The sequence below is a fragment of the Tubulanus polymorphus genome, chromosome 4 (genome assembly GCF_964204645.1).
Source record: "Tubulanus polymorphus chromosome 4, tnTubPoly1.2, whole genome shotgun sequence".
Taxonomy (NCBI): Eukaryota; Metazoa; Nemertea; class Palaeonemertea; order Tubulaniformes; family Tubulanidae; genus Tubulanus; species Tubulanus polymorphus.
The window spans coordinates 10,889,225-10,909,368 of record NC_134028.1 but is presented as its reverse complement, the minus strand read 5'-3'; the positions used below and the strand labels follow the sequence as shown (position 1 = coordinate 10,909,368).

At 37.0% G+C, this 20,144-nt stretch overlaps 1 protein-coding gene across 4 annotated transcripts in view; it reads left to right on the top strand.

The window, feature by feature from the left end:
* Window positions 1–2,006: 2,006 nt before the first annotated feature.
* Window positions 2,007–20,144, top strand: part of LOC141903568 (alpha-2-macroglobulin receptor-associated protein-like) — a 31,807-nt gene continuing 13,669 nt past the window's right edge. For 2 of the 4 annotated variants that reach the window (XM_074791745.1, XM_074791742.1), the window contains exons 1-2: window positions 2,007–2,148; window positions 11,511–11,708. In XM_074791745.1, the coding sequence (XP_074647846.1) occupies window positions 11,690–11,708 (19 nt within the window). In that variant the 5' untranslated portion in view covers window positions 2,007–2,148; window positions 11,511–11,689. Of the gene's footprint in view, window positions 2,214–11,510; window positions 11,709–20,144 lie in introns of all 4 variants that reach the window. The other 2 variants (XM_074791746.1, XM_074791744.1) reach the window with 2 other exon arrangements.

Here is a 20,144-nt window from a genome sequence, read left to right as displayed (position 1 = left end):
ACGTCTCTATGGTAACGTTTGGCAACTACGGTGTGAACGACTTAAGGACAGACTATCGACGATATCTATAGATTAATACTATAGAACCACTAAATACCAGTAAAAAGTTACCTAATTTCTTTGTACACTTCGTTGTCTCATTCAGAAGAACAGCACTGCATAGATTGAGTAGATCTTATAAATCAAGCAAGTGTGGAAGGACATCGAAATGAAACTTTAAATCTCCACTGTACCAACACGTCTTAACAGCCGGACGCCATTTTTTGAACAAGATGTAGGCCCTAGTCGAATAAAGGAATCAAGTAAGCTGCATCGAATCGATCCTATTCCTTTTCAGCAATGGAAACACAACGCTATGGTCTTATTTGAAAATATCTTTATTGACATGTAAATATGCACAAAATCTGTAGAGATATGATTAATTCTCGATGACTACAACATTAATACATATGTGTCAAACCTACGATGGAGAACCGAAACATTTTTTTCTCAACTATTTTTTCATTTTTTGACTGGTCCCCTGATGTACAACCATGGAGGACTCTTAGTAGAGACAACATGCCATGCAACAGAAATAGTCTATTCCCACAATGGTTGGTACGTGGTATGGCAATAATGAATATTCCGACACTTTTGATAATTACAGCACAAAATTAATCTTTTACACAAGGGTCATTTTAAACTATGTACGATATACATGTACCTGAGGTTGATAGAAATTCCTCAAATCGAAAATAACTGAATCTACATAGGGGAATCAATATATACCTTGTAGACAAATGGCCATTTAACATCATTATCAATACATAACATGGTTTTCATAAAAATTGACTAATACGTAGTAGTGTATTCAAATTTTCAACTCCCCTGGTGTAGAGTATACTCATTAGTCACAGATTTCTACAGGTATATAACATGTGACAATGCTAATGATTATTGAAAATGAAGAAAATCATACATTGGATAATATAGCAGCAATATTAGACAATTGGTGGTCACCAATTTTAATAGGGGTAGACCTCTTACCTGCTAATACACCAGGGTCAAGGAAATCAATATAGGTTGGCAGGCTGTATGGTGCCAAATTTCAAGATGGCAGACATGGCTGTCATGTTGGACATATCATCTAGCTGATAGATCACCATTTTCAATATCACCTCTTACCTGTTCCAACTCATACACAAACTTTCAAGAAGATTTATTAAGACTTACCGGCTGTAGAGTTCTAACAAACCTTACAGGAGGGTGGTGCAGGAGGGTTAGAGATTATTACAACATTGAACATTTTGAAAGTTCAGATGAGAAACTAAGCTTCTTTCGCAAGTTATTTTGTACCAATGGAGGCACGTGTCATACATGAGCAAAAATGGACTTCAGTAAAGCAAAAGTCCATAAAAATTATACGATGCCCCTAGGAAAGGCATCAAGACAACACATCAAAGTGTAATGAAAACGTTAAAAAGAAACCTGATTCCATCTATGGACACTCATAATCCTCAAATGGACAAAAATGTTTGAATATTCAATACAAGTTCATACCTGCAAAATGCAAATCAATTATGCAAATTCACACATGGAATCAAAATTAGAAGAAGTTGCGTTGGCACAACCATAGAAGAGAATCTTCAATGACATAACAAAATAGAGAATATTCTTTTTTCAGAGTACATTTTTAAAGGGGTCCAGGAACACTATACTATGCCTACTCGGAAAGTGATATGGAATGCCCAAAAATCAGACACTCCATGTCAAGTTTAAATATAGAATGAATTGTGTGAATTTTAGTTAATTAAAGATTTCATATCGATATGAGCTTACTGTTTTGATCAGTTCAAAAACCTGGTGAAAAAAGGATAAATTCGAGCCTCGACTATTTTTGCACCGGTAGCTGGCGCCATCTAATTAACTAACACATCAGCGTTTCAGTCGTAGCGGAGTTCGGATTTTAGATGCAACTATATTTCAACTTGGGTTGTATTCTCACTTGGGGCGTAACATCTTCAATTAGAATAGAGAATGGGACAGGCAACCAGTCTAGACCGTCTATAAAACGATTGCGGTAAAAGTGGGACTATTAAGCGAATTTCAAGGCCGTGTGGTTGTGTGTGGATGACTTTGCAACGCAAACAGACATCAGACCACAATGAGGTTAGTAGCTTAAAGAGGCGTAGGGCCGAACCAAAAATAGTACCTGCAAATGGGATAGATAAGAGGTAACGAATTTCGGTTAGGCCTATGTATGAACAGATGAAATCCATTGATCCTGGAGACAGATCGATGATGAAATAAGGGATTCCGTGGACTTTTTTGCTTGGAGGAGTAAGGTAGTCAGTAACCTGTCTGTGGTTTAGTTTCACAATCGGATATTTTCACAAACCACAGTCAGGAATGGGAAGGTCACTTTTGTATGAAATCTTCGTCAGCCAATTTGACTGACGAGTAATTTGCCTGGCATTTCATTGTCTCTTAAGATATCCGTCCAATTTTTGTTGTAATCGACGCACAACAGATTCGTAGTTTGTCTGATACCTATAACACCTCACCTGACGATCTTAATCCATGTGCAAATCGGCCGTAAAGTGAGAGTAAATTTCCGTCGGGTCAACAGCTGCCATTTTAAAAATTACTGGAGGTGCTGGCACCTGTGGACTGAGGCCAGGACAACAGCACAAACTAACGAAGCGAAACGACGAAATTGAAAAAAATTAAGAAATCAACACTTATTCACATTTTTCTTATACCAGAATTTATTATTTCATTATTTATTATGGAAAACACGAAGATCTGAAATATAGATTGGAAAACCATCAAAAATAAAAATTGTCGTTTCGTCTTGGAAGTTTTATATAAATCCTTGTAGGTCCCCTTGTCTTATCATGCCACATGTGCAATACAGAGAAATGGCGGCCAATGGCGAAATTGGTGGAGAAATTAATTAATTTCTCAAAATAATGTTCATTAACCACTCGAAACATACATAAAATTGGATTATTTCGGAAGGTACCTGTGTTAGTTTGTGAATTAAGCCATTAATTGTGGACTGAAGTGAATAGAAAGTATATTTTTGAAGTGTTACTTTTTTCAACCGTGTTTTGGTCCTTGTCATCCCTAACGTTGGTATAAGCCCATCTGATTATAAAAAGCTTACCACCAACGATTAGGTAACTAACTAGGAGTAAGGGTACCAAACACGGTGGGGGATTCGGCCTTCTTAGACATTGAAACATCATTTCGCAGATTTTACGAAAGATTTTACTAGTCAAGTTTACGACGTTTCATTCTGATTGGCTATTTCGCGTTGCGCATGCGCACTAGGGTGCATGACTTAGAAAAATCAAGAGTTGGAGAAAATAGAGCGGATAGAGCGAGACTCGAACCCGGGTAGCTATATCCATAAAAAATTCAAATAGCTCCAATCTTACTGAAAGAAAGCTTGTTGGAATGGGGAGTGCTCAAATAACAATATGCTTTTTAAATTTTTGAATTATCTTCAGTAGTTTTCGAGATATCGTAAATTGAAGTTTGAAAATTTGAGCGAAAAGTGTCTTCATGTTTCAATACACAAAAACTGTGATCTAAGAAGGCAATATTTCATGTAACAGTGGTGGCGCCACCAGAGCGATGGCGGGTTAATTGAGTCTACTCTAAGAAAGTCAAAAATTACCAACGAATTAACCAACACAGTTACCTAAAACTGCAACAGCTTATAAGACAAGATACTCGAGAATAGTTATAAGCTAACCAACAAGAAACGTGAGTGTATTCAAGAGTTTTAAGGCATTGTTTAAATACCAGAACGATCGGAGATATAAATCCAAGATGGCGGCGCCCATTAACAATAACAACAACAAGAAACCGCGAGAAACGACTATGACGAAATCCGACATCAAAGGGATTCTATCCGTCCTCAAGCTATCGAGCACACCCAACTCCTTAGAAGAACTGAGAACACAGTACATAAACTTAGCAAAGCAGCTTCATCCGGATAAAAACGTAGCTGCCGAGGCAACTGAACAATTTCAACAGCTTAATCGAGCCTATATCTATCTCAGAGACAAACTTAAAAGTTCAAGAGCGTCGACCAGGACCAGTACAACCCCCGAGAACAACGTCAACATTGATGAAAAATCAAACTCTATGGTTATTGAATTTGATACGGAAAAAACTGCTGCGTATATAATCGTTCTACGTGAAATGTATGGTAACCCTGTTGACAGGGGAGCACACGGCCTTCACTTCTCATCGATCTACAAGGGTAGTAATGAAAATTCGCTTGGATCGGTCCATATCACCCTGTACCGTGGGTCAGCAAAAGGAAAGACAGCCAAATCACCCAAACTACACGTCCAAGGAAACTCGTATCTCCTATGGATGAACGAACACTTCCATGATATCCAGAACAGAATTACTCAAAGGGGACAACTAAAGCGTCTATCGATTGCCAGCCCTACCAAGGCAACAAAGAATAACTGTATCGAGTGTAATGATCCAGATAACACGCAGATGATCCAGTGTTCTCTGTGCGAAAACTGGACGCACTTCAAATGTACCAAACTACCGAAGGACCAGGTAGAAAACCTAGTGCAAAACATTGATGATCTGTACATGTGTCCTAAGTGCAGGCCTTCCAAAAAAACTGATGTGACGAATATCAAATCATACTGTGATGCTGCCACTATGTGCGAGATTGCTGTAAACCCGGAGGCCGCAGATACTATCACCAAACAGATAGCGACTGAACCAACAACAACTGCTGCGTGCCAAACGAAAGAGACTCTTCTGGATGGGGAAGACATCATACAAATGTTTCAGACCATACAGGCAGCAATAGTATCACTAACACAGGAAGTCAGCCAGTGCGCGAGAACTAGTCAGTTACGAGGCATCAACGATAAGCTTGACAACTGTGCGCAGAGGATTGATAATGTATCGCAATATTGTGAAAACATTCCAGACATGATTAAAACCACAGAAACTGTCCGAAAAATTTTGGATAGAAACGATTCGAGAATCCGCGATATCTTACAATCAACACACAATACAGATACTCTAAAGCAAGATCTACACGATATGAAGGCAAATATGGAGGAACAAAACTCTAGTATAAACCGTGTCGCGAATATGCTAAACAAAAAAGAGGACACTACCGACTATTTGCATACGAATGCTAAAACTACCGTACAGATACGTAAACCGCGGGACACACACAGACCAGATATACCAATCGGCGAGCATGACCACGGAAAAAACTATTCGGGCGAAAGAAAGTCGTCGGTAAGCCACCAAGATAGCTACCCGCACGATGGGAACAGTCACCGGTCTGAACACATACAATCGCGATCAAAGAAAAGTGTACTTGTAATCGGTGAGTCAAACTTGAAATACCTTAACGAAAGGAGGTTTGTGAAAGACAGTTGCGAAGTAGAAAAAATCCGGGCGTACACAATTACTGAAGCTGCAAACGTGATCGACAGTCTCCCAGATACATACGACCCGAATTGTATCATACTACATGTTGGGACAAATGATATTCGAAACACTAACTGCGCGGACGAGTGCGTAACAACAATGATCGACCTCATAAACATGATTAAACGCCGATATCCGGAGTGTAAAGTCGAGACTATTTAACGCCATCATAGAAAGTATGGCCGCTAAAGATTCTAACGCATACGTCTGCAGACATGAGAACCTAAACAACAAACGACTCTTCATGGACAATGTACACTTTAACGACGGGCAAGGAATCCGATCCTTCGCTAGAAACTTGGCTGTAACCACACGCTCATCACTCGGACTTTTTGGAAAATAATATTCACTATATTACGTGTAGTCTGATCTCGGAACAACCAATATGATTCCAAGGTCCGATAGAGTTATGTTGCATGTTTGTACATGGAATATCCAGGGCCTGGTCAGTCATTATCATAACAAAATTGAAGACAAACTATTTCTGGATCAAATCAAACCGTACGACATCATTTGTCTAACTGAAACCCATTCCTCTGAATCCGATGACATCCAGGTACCTGGCTATTTCAACTACCAGGTCACCAGAAATCGCGGTGAAAATGCTAGGCGCAATTCTGGTGGTATAATGATACTATGTAAAAATCATCTCAAAAATTGTGTAAAAGTAATTGAACAACCTTCATCTGAAATTATTTGGCTGAAAGTCCAAGACAGTACAGGGCAGAACTCGAATACTCCCCTTTTCATTGCATCATGTTATATCAGCCCAACAAATTCTACCTTTGGTAACAAAAATTCGGATGACACTTTTCAATTAGGGCCTACTTGAATTAGAGTATTTAAAATATGCGAGCCAGGGCAATGTAATAATTACGGGTGATTTTAACGCTAGAATTGGGGAGGTATCTGACATAAGTTCAATTAATCCAGATGACAAATATATACCAAATATGGTTAGTATAGATCTAGACATACCAATACTGAAAAAACGGAAAAGTAAAGACAAAACAGTAAATAAGATGGGTAAAAATATGATTAACTTATGTAAAACAAATAACCTGTGCATCCTAAATGGCAGGACCCCAGGTGATCATTTCGGGGAGTTTACATGCCATCAGTGGAATGGTAGCAGTGTTGTTGATTTGGCAATTGTAAACGACACTATTTTTCCCCTGGTTCAATACTTCTATGTCCACACATCATTCTCAGAATTATCAGATCACAGTGCAATAGGCTTTGGGATTGATTTCCAATCGCACTATATGGGAGAAGGGAATCGCAGTGAATGTAAATCCAAAAAGTTCAATAACAGACAATTCTCGAAGTTTAAAAGCCCTGATGACGTCATAGAAATTCTGACAAACGACGACATCATCTCAAAACTCCAAAACTACTGCGAAGATGCAGTATGGCAATCTCTGAACCCAAGCTATGACACTGTAGATACTGTTGTCAACGATTTTATGCTAATCCTAAATGAAAAAGTAGCTGAACCCCAACGACATCCTAACCCCCCCATGAAAACTGATAACAAACAGTGGTTTGATAGAGAATGTGAAAGGTCAAGAACTAAAGTTCGACATTTCGGCAAGATCCTGCATAAATACCCCAGTCAATGTAATAGGCAAAAATATTTTATGCGCAAAAAACTCCACCGCAAACTTCTAAGGTCTAAACGTGCTGAGTTTAGGCAGGGGCAATTTGACGAACTTAGAAACGCGAAAAGGAATCCTAAACAGTTTTGGAAATAAGTTAAAAAATTATCAAACACTAACAGATCCTCACGTAACTCTATTGATGACCTGGAACCATTCATTCATCATTTCAAATCAATTTTTCAAGATAATGTAAATGATGCAAGGCAAAAACATCCCCTTAAAAATTTGTCAAATGATGATATATTCACTGAATTAGACTTCTTGATCACCGACAAAGAAATTCGAATTGCTGTTCAGAAACTAAAGAACAACAAATCGCCTGGTCTTGATGGTATAACAAATGAGATTTTGAAATATGGCATTGATATCCTGATTCACCCACTGGCCAAACTATTCAACTTTGTGTATTCAAGCGGGCACTTCCCGCATCAATGGGCTGAAGGGTTGATAGTACCAATCCATAAAAATGGAGACAAATGCAACCCAGATAACTATAGGGGCATAACCCTAAACAGCTGTCTCGGCAAATTATTCTCTTCAGTATTGAACAATCGGCTTATGTCATACCTGGAGACCAAAAATGTTATCACCAAAAACCAAATTGGATTTATGCCTAAATGCCGAACAACAGACCACCTTTTCACACTCCAAAGACTTATTCAGATGAAACTTAGTGCCTCGGAAAAATTATATACATGCTTTATCGATCTTAAAAAAGCATTTGACTCAATATGGCATGAGGGACTGATCCACAAAATTAGCAATTTAGCTCTTGGAAAGAGGTTCACCAGACTTATCGAAAGTATGTATCAAAATATTTCGTGGAGCCTAAAGATTAATGAAAACTCCACATCACAGCCTTTCCAGTGTCACAATGGTGTACAACAGGGTAATATTTTAAGCCCGTTACTCTTTAATGTCTTCATAAATGATGTCGCCGATATATTTGATGAATTTTGTGATCCTGTACTAGGCTACTTGGCGAAACATTTATTAACTATCTCTTATGCCGACGACCTGGTCATTGTATCGAATTCGAAAGAAGGTCTTCAGAAATGTATGGATAAATTTTCTAACTACTGCTCAAAATGGAAACTCAGTATCAACCCTGTTAAGAGTAAAGTTATAATCTTTAACAAAAAGGGGCAAATTCCAATCAATGTTGAATTCGATATAAATGGGAAGAGTGTTGAAATTGTTAAAGAATTCAAATATTTGGGATTAATTTTTACAGCCAACGGTTCATTCAAAAAAGCAAAAGAAATACTCTACAACACTGCCAACCGGGCCATGCTATCAATAATGAAAATGATAGGGATACAAAATTGTTCACCAGATATCTCTCTGAAACTCTTCGACAGCCTTGTCATGCCCATTTCTTTATACGGCTGTGAAATTTGGCTGCCAAATATTACATTAAGCAAGAAGATGACCTCTGGTAAACCATATTGTATTGAGCAAGCATTTGACAGTGATACTCATCTAACTGGACTGATTATTAAATTCTGTAAATTTATTCTGAATGTTAACCGAAAAACAACAAATCTAGCTGTCCTAGGGGTACTAGGGAGATTGCCTATGTACATCAATGCCTGTACTCAAGTCATTAGATACTGGGAACACGCTTGCGCACGAAAAGGTCATCTTATCAATACAGTCTTTAAAGAAATGATGTCAAAAAAATGTACATGGAATAGTTTTGTTGATGCTCTTTTAACAGCCACGAACAGGAACATCAAGCTAGATACTGACAGAGTACTAGCTGAACTCTCAAAATCTATAAGACACGTCCTAACTGAGAGATACAAAATATTTTGGAAACAAAAAATCCTCCAATTTAGCAAATTGAAATGCTACTGCCAAATTAAATCTGAATTCAGCATGGAACACTATCTATCAATGAGCATCAACAAAACCTATAAATCCGAAGTCACAAGAATGCGACTGAGTGCTCACCATCTGTTAATAGAAAGGGGTAGGCATTCTGGCCTCCCAAGGGAAAATAGGTTATGCACCTCATGTAATATAATTGAAGACGAATTCCATTTTATTATGCAGTGTACCAAATTTGATAGCTACAGAGTTGAACTAATTAAATGTTTTGATACCCATTTTTCCGAACAGAAATTTACAACCCCTGAAAACAAATTTATCACCATTATGTCTTCACCCCTGATGGCTCATAACCTTGGCAAATATATTTGGCTTAGCAAAACAAACCCGCTGTGAATAAAGAAACAATACCTAACTATTCCAGATATGTATATAATTTCCTATCATGTACAAAATGTAAATACTGTTAAGGAATTTCTCATATTTTATACTGTTTTTCTTCTTCTTTTTTTTTCTCATCTTTATTGTGCAAAACCAATAATGTAAAGCATTACGGAATAATAAAGATATTTTGAATTGAATTTGAATTGAATTGTAAACAAACTTCAATATCTCTTAAACTAAAAGAGATAGACTAGAAATTTAAAGAGCAATACACTCATAGCACTTTCAGGTGACAGTTGAAAGACCCAAAATTTTTATCTGATTCCAAATGCCTATGGTTTCCATGGAAACCAGCCGAAAAATGGTAAAATAATGAAAATATCGATGTTAGATCAAAAGTTATGATGTAGAAAGGGGATAGAATAACTAGTTATCAATAGTTCATGTTTGCCCAAGTTTATCTAGGAATATCTATTATTATATAGATTATCATTATTAGATTTCCATGGTAACGGCAAGAAAAAATGTGAAATATTGATATGATTTCAGAAGAAATTATTTTTTTCACTACATAATTTTTGAAATGAATGAACATGATTATCAAGGCCTGTCAGTTAGGTCTATAGCCATAGGCTCCTATTGCAAATTGATTTAAATATACCAATTTTATATATGATTTGCTAAATGGATTTTAGTTAAGAAAAGCAGAAAATTAGGCTTGGCCTAGCTCAAAACGCTGAAATTTGAAATATATTCATGATATCATAATAAAATCAATCAGTTTAGAAACATAAACCAGGCAAAAGTAATAATACTACTAATAATAACTAAATAATAATCCATTTGTTTTGTTTTGAGCTAAATTTCAACAATATTTTATATATATTTCAATTTTGCTGCTTTTGGAAAATCCCCTCGGGAGCCTCACTGTCCCATCACGCGCCTCTATTTTTGCCCGTCACAAGCCTCAATTCATCCCGTTAGACGCCTCCCTCTTTCAACAGCCGCTTTACCGACGGGAGCGTAGTGGCGATCCGCGCCCCAAAAAAATTTTTTTTGCCGATCATTTCGCTAAATCTGTCCTAATATTCAGAAATATAGTGATGAGTAAGTATGAATCGGAAAATAAATACAATAATTCACCGCTAGACCGATGAATAATTGTTGAATATTGATCTCATCACGAGCAGCGCGGCGCGTCGTCATTCAATAACAAGTGCCGGCCACCATTTTGTATCGCTCGCTTCAACGCAAAACTTAGACATTGAATTTTCCGGCAGCGATCGCTCAGCCCTGACACGAAATAAAATCATGCGGTCTTCAGTATTTGAATTTTAAGATCCTAAACCTTCCGATTCCTGATGATTCGTCGCTTATTCCGGGTCCTAAGCTGACGAATTTTGCTCTTGAAAAAGGGTATATTTCGATTTCTATTTTCTTCGTCTAAAATGCGGATTTATACACTAAACCAACCCCCAAGTGATAAAGATCGATCTTATTGGTTGATTCCAAAAGATTTTAGCTCATTTGCATTGATAGACAGGTTTTATGAATGATTTTACTACGCGATGTCAAAACGCGTAGTAAAAACGCGCATCACACTTTTCCTAATCAATAATGGTCGTCACAATCGATAGTGGTGCCCCGCGCGGACATGAATATACCTAACCTGGGCCAGTAAATTACTAGCGCAGCATCATACCACTGGCACTAGACCACCGAGCTCGCTGAAAACCACTCGAATGTTTTAACTAAATATAGCCTCACCTTACCCTAATCCTATCCCTAGGGGGTAAAACGGACCCTAACCCTAACCCTCTGGACCCTCTTCTCACCCTCTTGACACTAATCCTCTCCTCTCTAGACCATAATCCCAATGTCAATATAAAACCGTCGTAAATATAGAATTTACTACTGCTATACGGCTACGACGCCGTAAATATAGCAACTTTGTTCTGAAAATTGTGTGTCTCAGAGAATTTTGTATCACCTATTTCTAAAGGACCTTTCTTTCTTCAAACATTCTCTCAATGTAGGCCCCCTGGGCGAAAACCACTTCAATGCGTAGCTAAGATGCTGGCCTATGAGCCAAAAGCAGGATTTCCCCCAAATTTACGCGCTTATATATGAACTAAACTCTCGAATTTCTTGTTTTTGCTATAGGATATAGAAGATTTTGGAATAGTGGTCTGAGCTCAACAACCGGTACGCAATTTGGGTACAATGCTTCGCTTATTGTGTTTTATCATGTGTGTCCTATTCCTGAACAGAATCATCGCGTCTGGAATGCAGTACTCTGCTGATACTATTAGACCATTTAGAATGAGTAAGGTGAATTTGGTATGGTCGAAAGCGCAAAAGGTTTGTGTATTTTTTTCACGACACATGTCAGGGGCTAGTCTAGTACCTAGCCGTTGTTCCCCAAATGCCAAATTGGCAGAATAAGCCGTTTTTGGAAAGTGTTCCTGACTGTGTTGACCTTGTGTGTGCTTAATGCCAGTTGTTCCCATCGTCAAGTTACATGTTTCAAACAGATTGGGAGTCACAATGTTCATTTTAAGCCCGGGCTAAAATTCGGTTTAAAAAGATGTGTTTGCCATCTAACAGTGAAGTACCGTACTATACATCTAGTAATTTACTGACCTGACTGACTTAGGATAGCCTACACAGCACAGCATCATAACAGTGCATGACACAGTTCTCTCACACTGAGTTGTTCAAAACATTGGTTATGACATTCATACACAATCTTTGGATCAAAATTAGTATGATTGGACTTAGTGATATGTTCTGACCATGTTGCCGGTCCATACCGGCGTTTCAGAATGGTTCTTGGAGGGGTACAGACCCATTGCTCAGTTTTTCAGAATGGTTCCTTATCACAGACAGGTTACTGGCGGATGTTCTAACATCGCTGAATCACTGAATTGCTGAAAGGCTAAATTCTGTGTTAATTATAATCTTTTTTCATTTCATTGATTTTTTTCAAATAATTGTAAAAAAAACAATGTAGGCTATAATTAGTGATAAAAGCATATAAATGACAGCATATTTGACGACGGTAACGCCTTAAGAGCAAAATTAAAGTTATTGATAGCGCTCTAACATTTAATTGAATTCGCTGTAAGCGGCCCAGCAGGACAAACAAACGCACGTTTATTTGTATTTACATCCAGCAGTCAACGATTTCAGGTTCGTTCCCAGGGTGAATCCCTACTAAAGCTGTAAGACTACATTGAAGTGCCGATGACGATAGTCGAAAGCCATTACTATGGTGGCTGATAAGGGCCATGCGTAAAAAACACGAATATGCAAATGAGGGCGACATTACGACAAAACTAAAATAACGCGACATCCATCCTCCATCAAATTGTGACAAGTCCCTGTGATTTTTTTGGCAATGCAGCGTCCCAGTGAAGGGTGCTCCTAATTACCGAGATGACACAATTTACCGAGATGACATGAAATATAGCATTTTTGCCAATTTCTGAACCCTTTTAACACTTGAAATCATGTTATATCAGTAATAAATACCTTCTAGATTCATATTTTGTAGAAAAATAACTTTAAGCTGAGATCAGAATTCATTGAAATTTATTGTAAAAAATTGAAATTTATTGAGAAAAATACAATGTAAATGCACTCTCCAAAGTAATTTGTACCGAATATCATGAAAAATGAAAGACATTTTATTTTTTAACGGAAATCTGAAGTGAAATAAACTTTTGATCTCGGTGAAATCAAAGAAATATATTGAATTGATCGCAATGTGATCTCGGTAACTTAATGTCATAAATACTAAAATATTTCACCCCAAAACTAATTTCATATGCATAATAATGCACAAAATGCATTTCAATATAAATTTTGTGTATCCAAAAGCAACATATTGACTTCAAATACGTCATCTCGGTGAGCAATAAATTTCATTGAATTAGATTGATCGGCAATCTCATCTCTGTAAAGTTAAAAGTTATTTCACTGTTTTCACCGTCTCCATTGAATTCATTGATTTGATCTTTTAGTTTCTAGTTGCCACGAGCTGTAAATCGTCTTTCAGTTTTTCATTTTCTGATATAGTATTATCGAGGATTTCGTTTTGTATGATTGGTACAGTTGTTTCATTCGCTTTCTTTGTTTATTTGCAACAATAGTATTGTTCCCGTGCGGCTGTTCTTTTTAGGGTTGACTTAGTTGACTGTCATCTGTATGTTAGAGACTTGTTTTTGCTTGCACAAGTAGTGAGTTTCTTTACTGATTCAGTTAGTTTCTCCTGTGCATTCAAACTTGATTGAATGAATAGTAGTGTAGTGTCTTTATATTTGACAACATCGTGAATCTTCAAAGCACGGCCGGTATCCATATCACTGAAAAAAAGATAAAAGATCATTCATTAATATTTTTATCCTCTTCGTTTTTTATTGGTTTACCTTTGTCAGCAGTATGAGGTTGGCATTGGGCCAATTCATCTAAAATCGCGGTACGTTTTTTTATGTGAGCATTTTTTTCGTTGGTTCTCGGGTTAAACGATGTATAATCGATGCGATTGAAGACATGATGAACCTTCATCGATGACATGGTCAACTTTGTTTAAATTCGACGAAAAACTGTTTTTGGCGGGAAAATTCTTAGCTCTTGCGTATAAAATTGCAATGACTTCGATTGGGGGGCGTTGTCTCTACGAGCGAATGTGATTGGCTGTTTTTGGGATATACGGGGAATTGCGGCGCAACTAAAATAATAATGGGAAAGCCATTAATGGTGGACGTTGCATTGGACTAGGTGCCGTATATGTGCGAATTTTAAATGCTCATTGCTGGTGAGAATATAATTATTTCACATATCGCCATAGGTATTGTTTCATTTTAATACCCGGTGATTGTGTTGATTGAGATTGAAGTGAAGCAAACGTTCACTACACAAGGCCTCCACGTGCGCTGGAGCGCTAACATCAGACTGTTGCACACACTAACACACGCTCATACTAGACTACTATATGGTGATGCTGTAACGCTGCTTGGCGCGTGCACGTTTGGTATGATAACAGGCTGAATAATCCTCGTAGCAGATGAGCATTGAGTTTTCTGTTTGATAGAATTTGTAATAAATTGTAATTTTTTGTGACCTGAAAATACTAAGCAGCAAACTATAGGTATAGGTCGAGGAATATTGTAGTGGTAAATTCCAGGATTTAAAACGATCTAATACTATGCCCCGGTTAGCTTCCGCGGCCATACATTGGAAGAGGTTTTATTTCCAAGACTCAATCTTCAGCCACCCTCTGATATGTGACATCATATGAATTTTATTTGAATATTTTTTCATATTGTGAAAAATATTTTTTTGAAAATATAAAATAGTTTCCAATGCCGCGCCTACCTGTACCCTACGAAATTTTGGACGTAGACCATAAACAAATGTTTATATTTGGTCTTATTTGTCGACTACAAAATAATTCTTTAAGAAAGATAAAATACAATTTAAACTTCTAGAACTTTGAAGTCGCGAATTAAAAAGATTTTTCAAGCAATGCACTTACTCCAAACAACCTCAAGCTTTCAAGGTAAACCACACTTTGCCCATGGGCAATTTATTTGGCACTGCTCATAGTATTTTTCTTTTTGGTTTGCTTGAAGGGCTTGTATAAAATTGACTTAAAGTCAATTTTATCAATCGTAGAAACACTTAGGCCTGATTAATTTGGTCACAACATGATTTGTATTAATGCCTAATTTCCTCGTAATTTCACTTTCTTGTGATATGATATAAATTTCATAATTGTCTGCAAAATTGTGTATGTTTGAATATAATATGTATGTGAAATAAAAGTGTGCACTTGCTAGATTCAGAATGTGTAATTTGGAGGCTCTTTGAGTTATATCTGTGTGAATATTCCTGGAAATGTCAAAATTCATGTTTACATTTGATGCGCCCATTATATTGATCGCGTGGCACCGACTGGCCGGTCAATATTGGCTTCGGGGAAAAATGCGCGACATTGAAACTTCAATTTGTTTCATTTTATGACTAAAAAACATTACAAAGATCAATATTTTTGTGAAGTTTTAGCGAGGAAATATTGATTTCATTCAATTTTTCATCTTAATTCCGGAAATAGTAGTGCAAAATGTACTCACTGTTCGTTGATGACCTATTTCTTGCATTGATTTTTGACGATTCGTAAAAAAAACAGCCTAGATTAGCTGACACGTCATCTTTAGCCTTTGCATATCAAAATATTTACCCAGAATCCCTTTCTTAACATCCCAGAACCAATAGAATTGCCGTCGATTAAAAACGTTAACAAACAAAATGGCCGACAATGTGTCCGATCGATGTGGAAATTACCTTGTGTTTAACGGACTATAAATCTTAATAAAAGGAATGCAAACGATTTATGCACATTTAGACCGTAAGTTAAGATTATATTCTATGATTAGTGACCTTTATTTACATACAAATCTGGGTAAACAGCCGGCAGAATATAAATCCAATATGGCGGACATCGGTTCATATTCCTACTAAGACAGGTACCTTTCGAAATAATCCAATTTTAGGTATGTTTTGAACGATTAATCACCATTTTTCTGAGAAATTGATTAATTTCTACAAATTCCGCCATTTCTCTGCATTGCATAAGCCTACCGGTCATGGGCCTACTAATTAGCGTCGACAAGCGTCAATGGTTCAGTATTTAGTATCAATATTTCAGGATTCAATGTCAGAATGTCTGAATCCCCTCGAGAAAACAAAAGCAACTTGTTTTATAATTATCAATTTACAACTTATTATATAAGGGTAATACAGTAAAAAGAATATAACATGATGTTATATATAGTTGTGTATATATGTATATGTATATATGTAGTGAAAACGATATTATCGTTTTCATAACAAATTAATCATATTGAAATGAACCGTGACTGGATATTTACATTAAAAAAATGTACATTCCTGGTTTTTGGCGAACCGTAGGTTAGCCTATGCAAACGGCCTGGTGAAGCAGTTTTCATTGAAAATGAATAGAGTACCGGTGTGTCAACAAGGCACAAACATTGGCTGTTGAACCAATAGTTTTGATTTTTGGTGTCATAGTTTGGCTTAATGAGTTCTCGAGCCCACAAAAATTTCATAGTGATCAAGTTATTTTTAGGGGACTTATTCTTGAAAAACACGTAAAAATCCAGCTTTTTAGCACTAATTAATGGAACGTTTTCACATATGAAAATTTGCGTACTTGGAATTGAAATATATAAAAGTTCAATCCTTCCTGGAAGTGTTGCCGTTTTTCTGTGACTCCTCTCAATATACTTTTCTACCTAAACCCCCTAAATTTGAGTTGACCTTGTTACCTGAGCTACATAGAATGCTGTTTGTTGGATATACAGGAAATTCCGGGAACTTCTGATGTAAGTGGGAAAGCCCATAGGGAAAACCCAATGTGGAACCCAAAACAAAATGGCGAGCATTTCATTCGACTAGGTATCGTATGTTCACTTATAATTTGTTTGGTGTAACCTACGAGCAATTATCTCAACAGGAGGAAGCTCGTCCTATATCAGTGTATTACACACTGGTTGGATCAGTAACGCTGTCAATCACTTATTTACGGGTGTGTGGCATTCGACCTAGCTGGATAGCAGTGCCGCGCGTTGCTACTAAAAGCAATCCATTTAGGTATTTTTAGATGACGTATACAACTCACACATGCGCATTTATCACCACAATGGCTGCGCCCATGAGAGCTACTCCTCGATGAAAAAATTTTTGAAATCGGTTGAAGAATAGAGTTTCTACGATATTGTACGCATCTATGAAATTTTAGGTAAGTTCCGCGATGAATATGCATTATAAATGACATATTTTATACGTTGCTGACGGTTCCTGTATATGAAATATCCTGTTTTGAATAGATAAGCTTTCGATGAATACTGGGGTTACCTTCTGATGTGTGCGGAACAATGCGGAATTAGAGAAAAGTGCTCTTACAATTTTGCAAAAATAGTATATTTCTGATCTCTATCGAAATAGGGATTGACACATATGACTGTTTTCTGCGGTTTACATAGTTTCCTAGCAGTCTTTAGGCCTAATAAAAAGCACTTATTTTCAGTGATCTATTACTACGAAATCCATTCAGTTGTTCAAATAGCTTTATTTTACGAGCACATACTTGTTCTTAAATGGGTAAGTAGAAAGATGTAGCCCTCATTTTGAAACTACATGTAGCAGTTTTATAGACTTCAGTCCAGAGTCTGATTCAATTAAAAGGTCAAATCTTACAATTTGGCCATTACTGGAAAATCAAAAACTTAAAAGTTGCCCTACGCATTTTGTTCTTGTAGATCGACATTCCTGTGCTGAAGCATTTTGCCGTTTGTGTTGTGAAGAACGCGTTTTGATACAGAAAGGACGTCCGATCGATAAAAATCTTCAACATAAATTAATCAATGACGCTTCAGAAGTCGACTTTAATTTGACTCAAATTTACATCCTCCCTTTTTATGTACAGTCTGCCTCAGAAAACTTGAACGATGACGCGGACAAAAAAATAAAAATGTGCTAAGGCAATCAATATAACGGTACGCAGATGGGGGTTGAGCCAGTTAAGTGTTCAAAATGTTGTTCGCGCGGTATTTACCTCCTTACTGACTCGATTCGACAATGTATCGTGGATAAGGCTACTGAGTTTGCTTTTCAGATTTTCAGATTGATACCAGAAAGCACAATAATATTCTTTTTCTTTAGTACTGGCTTTATAATTTCTTCAAGATACTGAAACAACTTAACTACACCTTCATTTCTGATCTGATACAGGCCCCCTCTATTTATCATATCGGTCCACTTTTGTGCATACTCAAGAAGGTTTGAAGAGTTACTGGCACCTGGAGATATTTTTCATGATCTCAGTATCTGAACAATAAGAGTAGGACCAGGTTTTTTGGACTTAGAGTAATGTTTTAGTAATTTAAAACAAATGTACCCTGCTGTATAATGTGATATCTGTATTTCTGCAGTATTTAAAATACATTTTTCTGAATCCATGGCATCATTCGAATCATTATCCATTTGTCTCTTATTCAGAACGACACGGAAAGCTGTTCGGAGGAATATCTGGGACAAGAACGGATCCGTTTTTGACTCTGGAATGTGTAAGAGACACTTCAACTGCTTTATTTCCGCGGATCTAGCATAAGTGTAAATAGCATTATAGCGCTCAGAGAAATGAAGACACGAACCGCCGGCAACTATACAATTCCATAGTCTTTCAATAATATCGTCGATAAAGAATGTTGCTTCTGTCCCTAAATTTGATGTTTTGATTGTGGATAGCAACTGATCAACTTCTGATTTCAATGCCGTGTTCGAGATTACTATTTGGTTTTTTGTCATTTCTTCGAATGCGTTGATGGTGACCTGCACCACATTCATCGTTATATCCTGCTCGGAACATTTTAGTTTATCTGTAAGAAAAAATATTAATTAAGATTAAGTGATAATCAGTTGCGTTTATGTGTATGATTAAATGAATTGTATAGGCCTAATCAAATTGGAATATATTATTATAAAAATTACCATTATTGCAAGAATGAACATTATAAAGTGATTTATTTTATGTGTATAAACTATGATAAAATAAGTTGCTATTATTAAAAATTACCACTGATCGCTTTTATTTGTTGATGTTTGCAAAGTTTGGCTTTTTTCTGGGCTGCTTGATTTTGAATTTTGGCAATATTGGCTTTGCGCTCTTTCAATACATCTCTCCCTAAGATCGGAAAGTTGAATAGGCTACATTAGAATTGAATTCAAATCAAATTTAGGACTTGAGATCCTATCCCATGGCTGTGTCCCTGCTTTGAGCTTTCAAGCCATATTCTTATTTAATAATATATAAATACTTACCAGATAAACATGACAGACAAGTCCAGTTATCATCATCCTCATCTGGTTTCTACCCGATACAACTCCGATGGCACCACATTAAAATACATCTTTCTCGGGCGCAGCAAACCATATCATTGGTTGAATCAATTCCACAAATACAGTAAAAATCCTCTGGTTCATTTAATAGGCCATTGATATCAATATCTTCAGGATCTATATCGAAAAAACCATCAAAATCGCACGTTTTTTGTACATGTTCATCAACGGCCGCCATCGTCGTTATTGTTTGTTGCCGTGGATACGTCTCACGGGAATCTCCGAACAAGCAGCAGAAATAGCCGATGAGCAATTAGCCTGCGGCAGCAGTTTGATTGACAGCGTTGCTGATCGTGTCTACAGGAATATAGGGCGAGCTTCCTCCTGTTGAGATAATTGCTCGTAGGTGTAACGAATATAACCATGTAGGCTATTCAATTCAGTATCCAAAGTAGCAAGTATGGTAGAGAATTGTGATAAATTGATAATGGACTAAAATAGTCTGTAGACAATAGCGGGCAGTGGAATGCTCTCAGCTTTTCATCTAATCTACAGTCAGTTTTTTCAGCTGATTTAGGGGTGGGAGCTAGTCTTCACACATATACCCTTATATATATCGCTATCGCATAGGGAAATCCGTGCAAAGCGATCAATAGAGAAAGTACAGCATAGTTATCACACGCATGCTGTTAAAAACAAACACGGATGAGATTTGGAGAAGTCGTGCGTTGCGCAAGTATTTTAATTCAATTCAAGGATGATAAAATCTGGAAATTGCGAGTATAATAATATCTTGTATGTATTAATCGTGTAATAAGGGGCTAAGAATTAATGAAGTGATTAGATTTAGAATAAAAGATTGTTGTTTAAGAG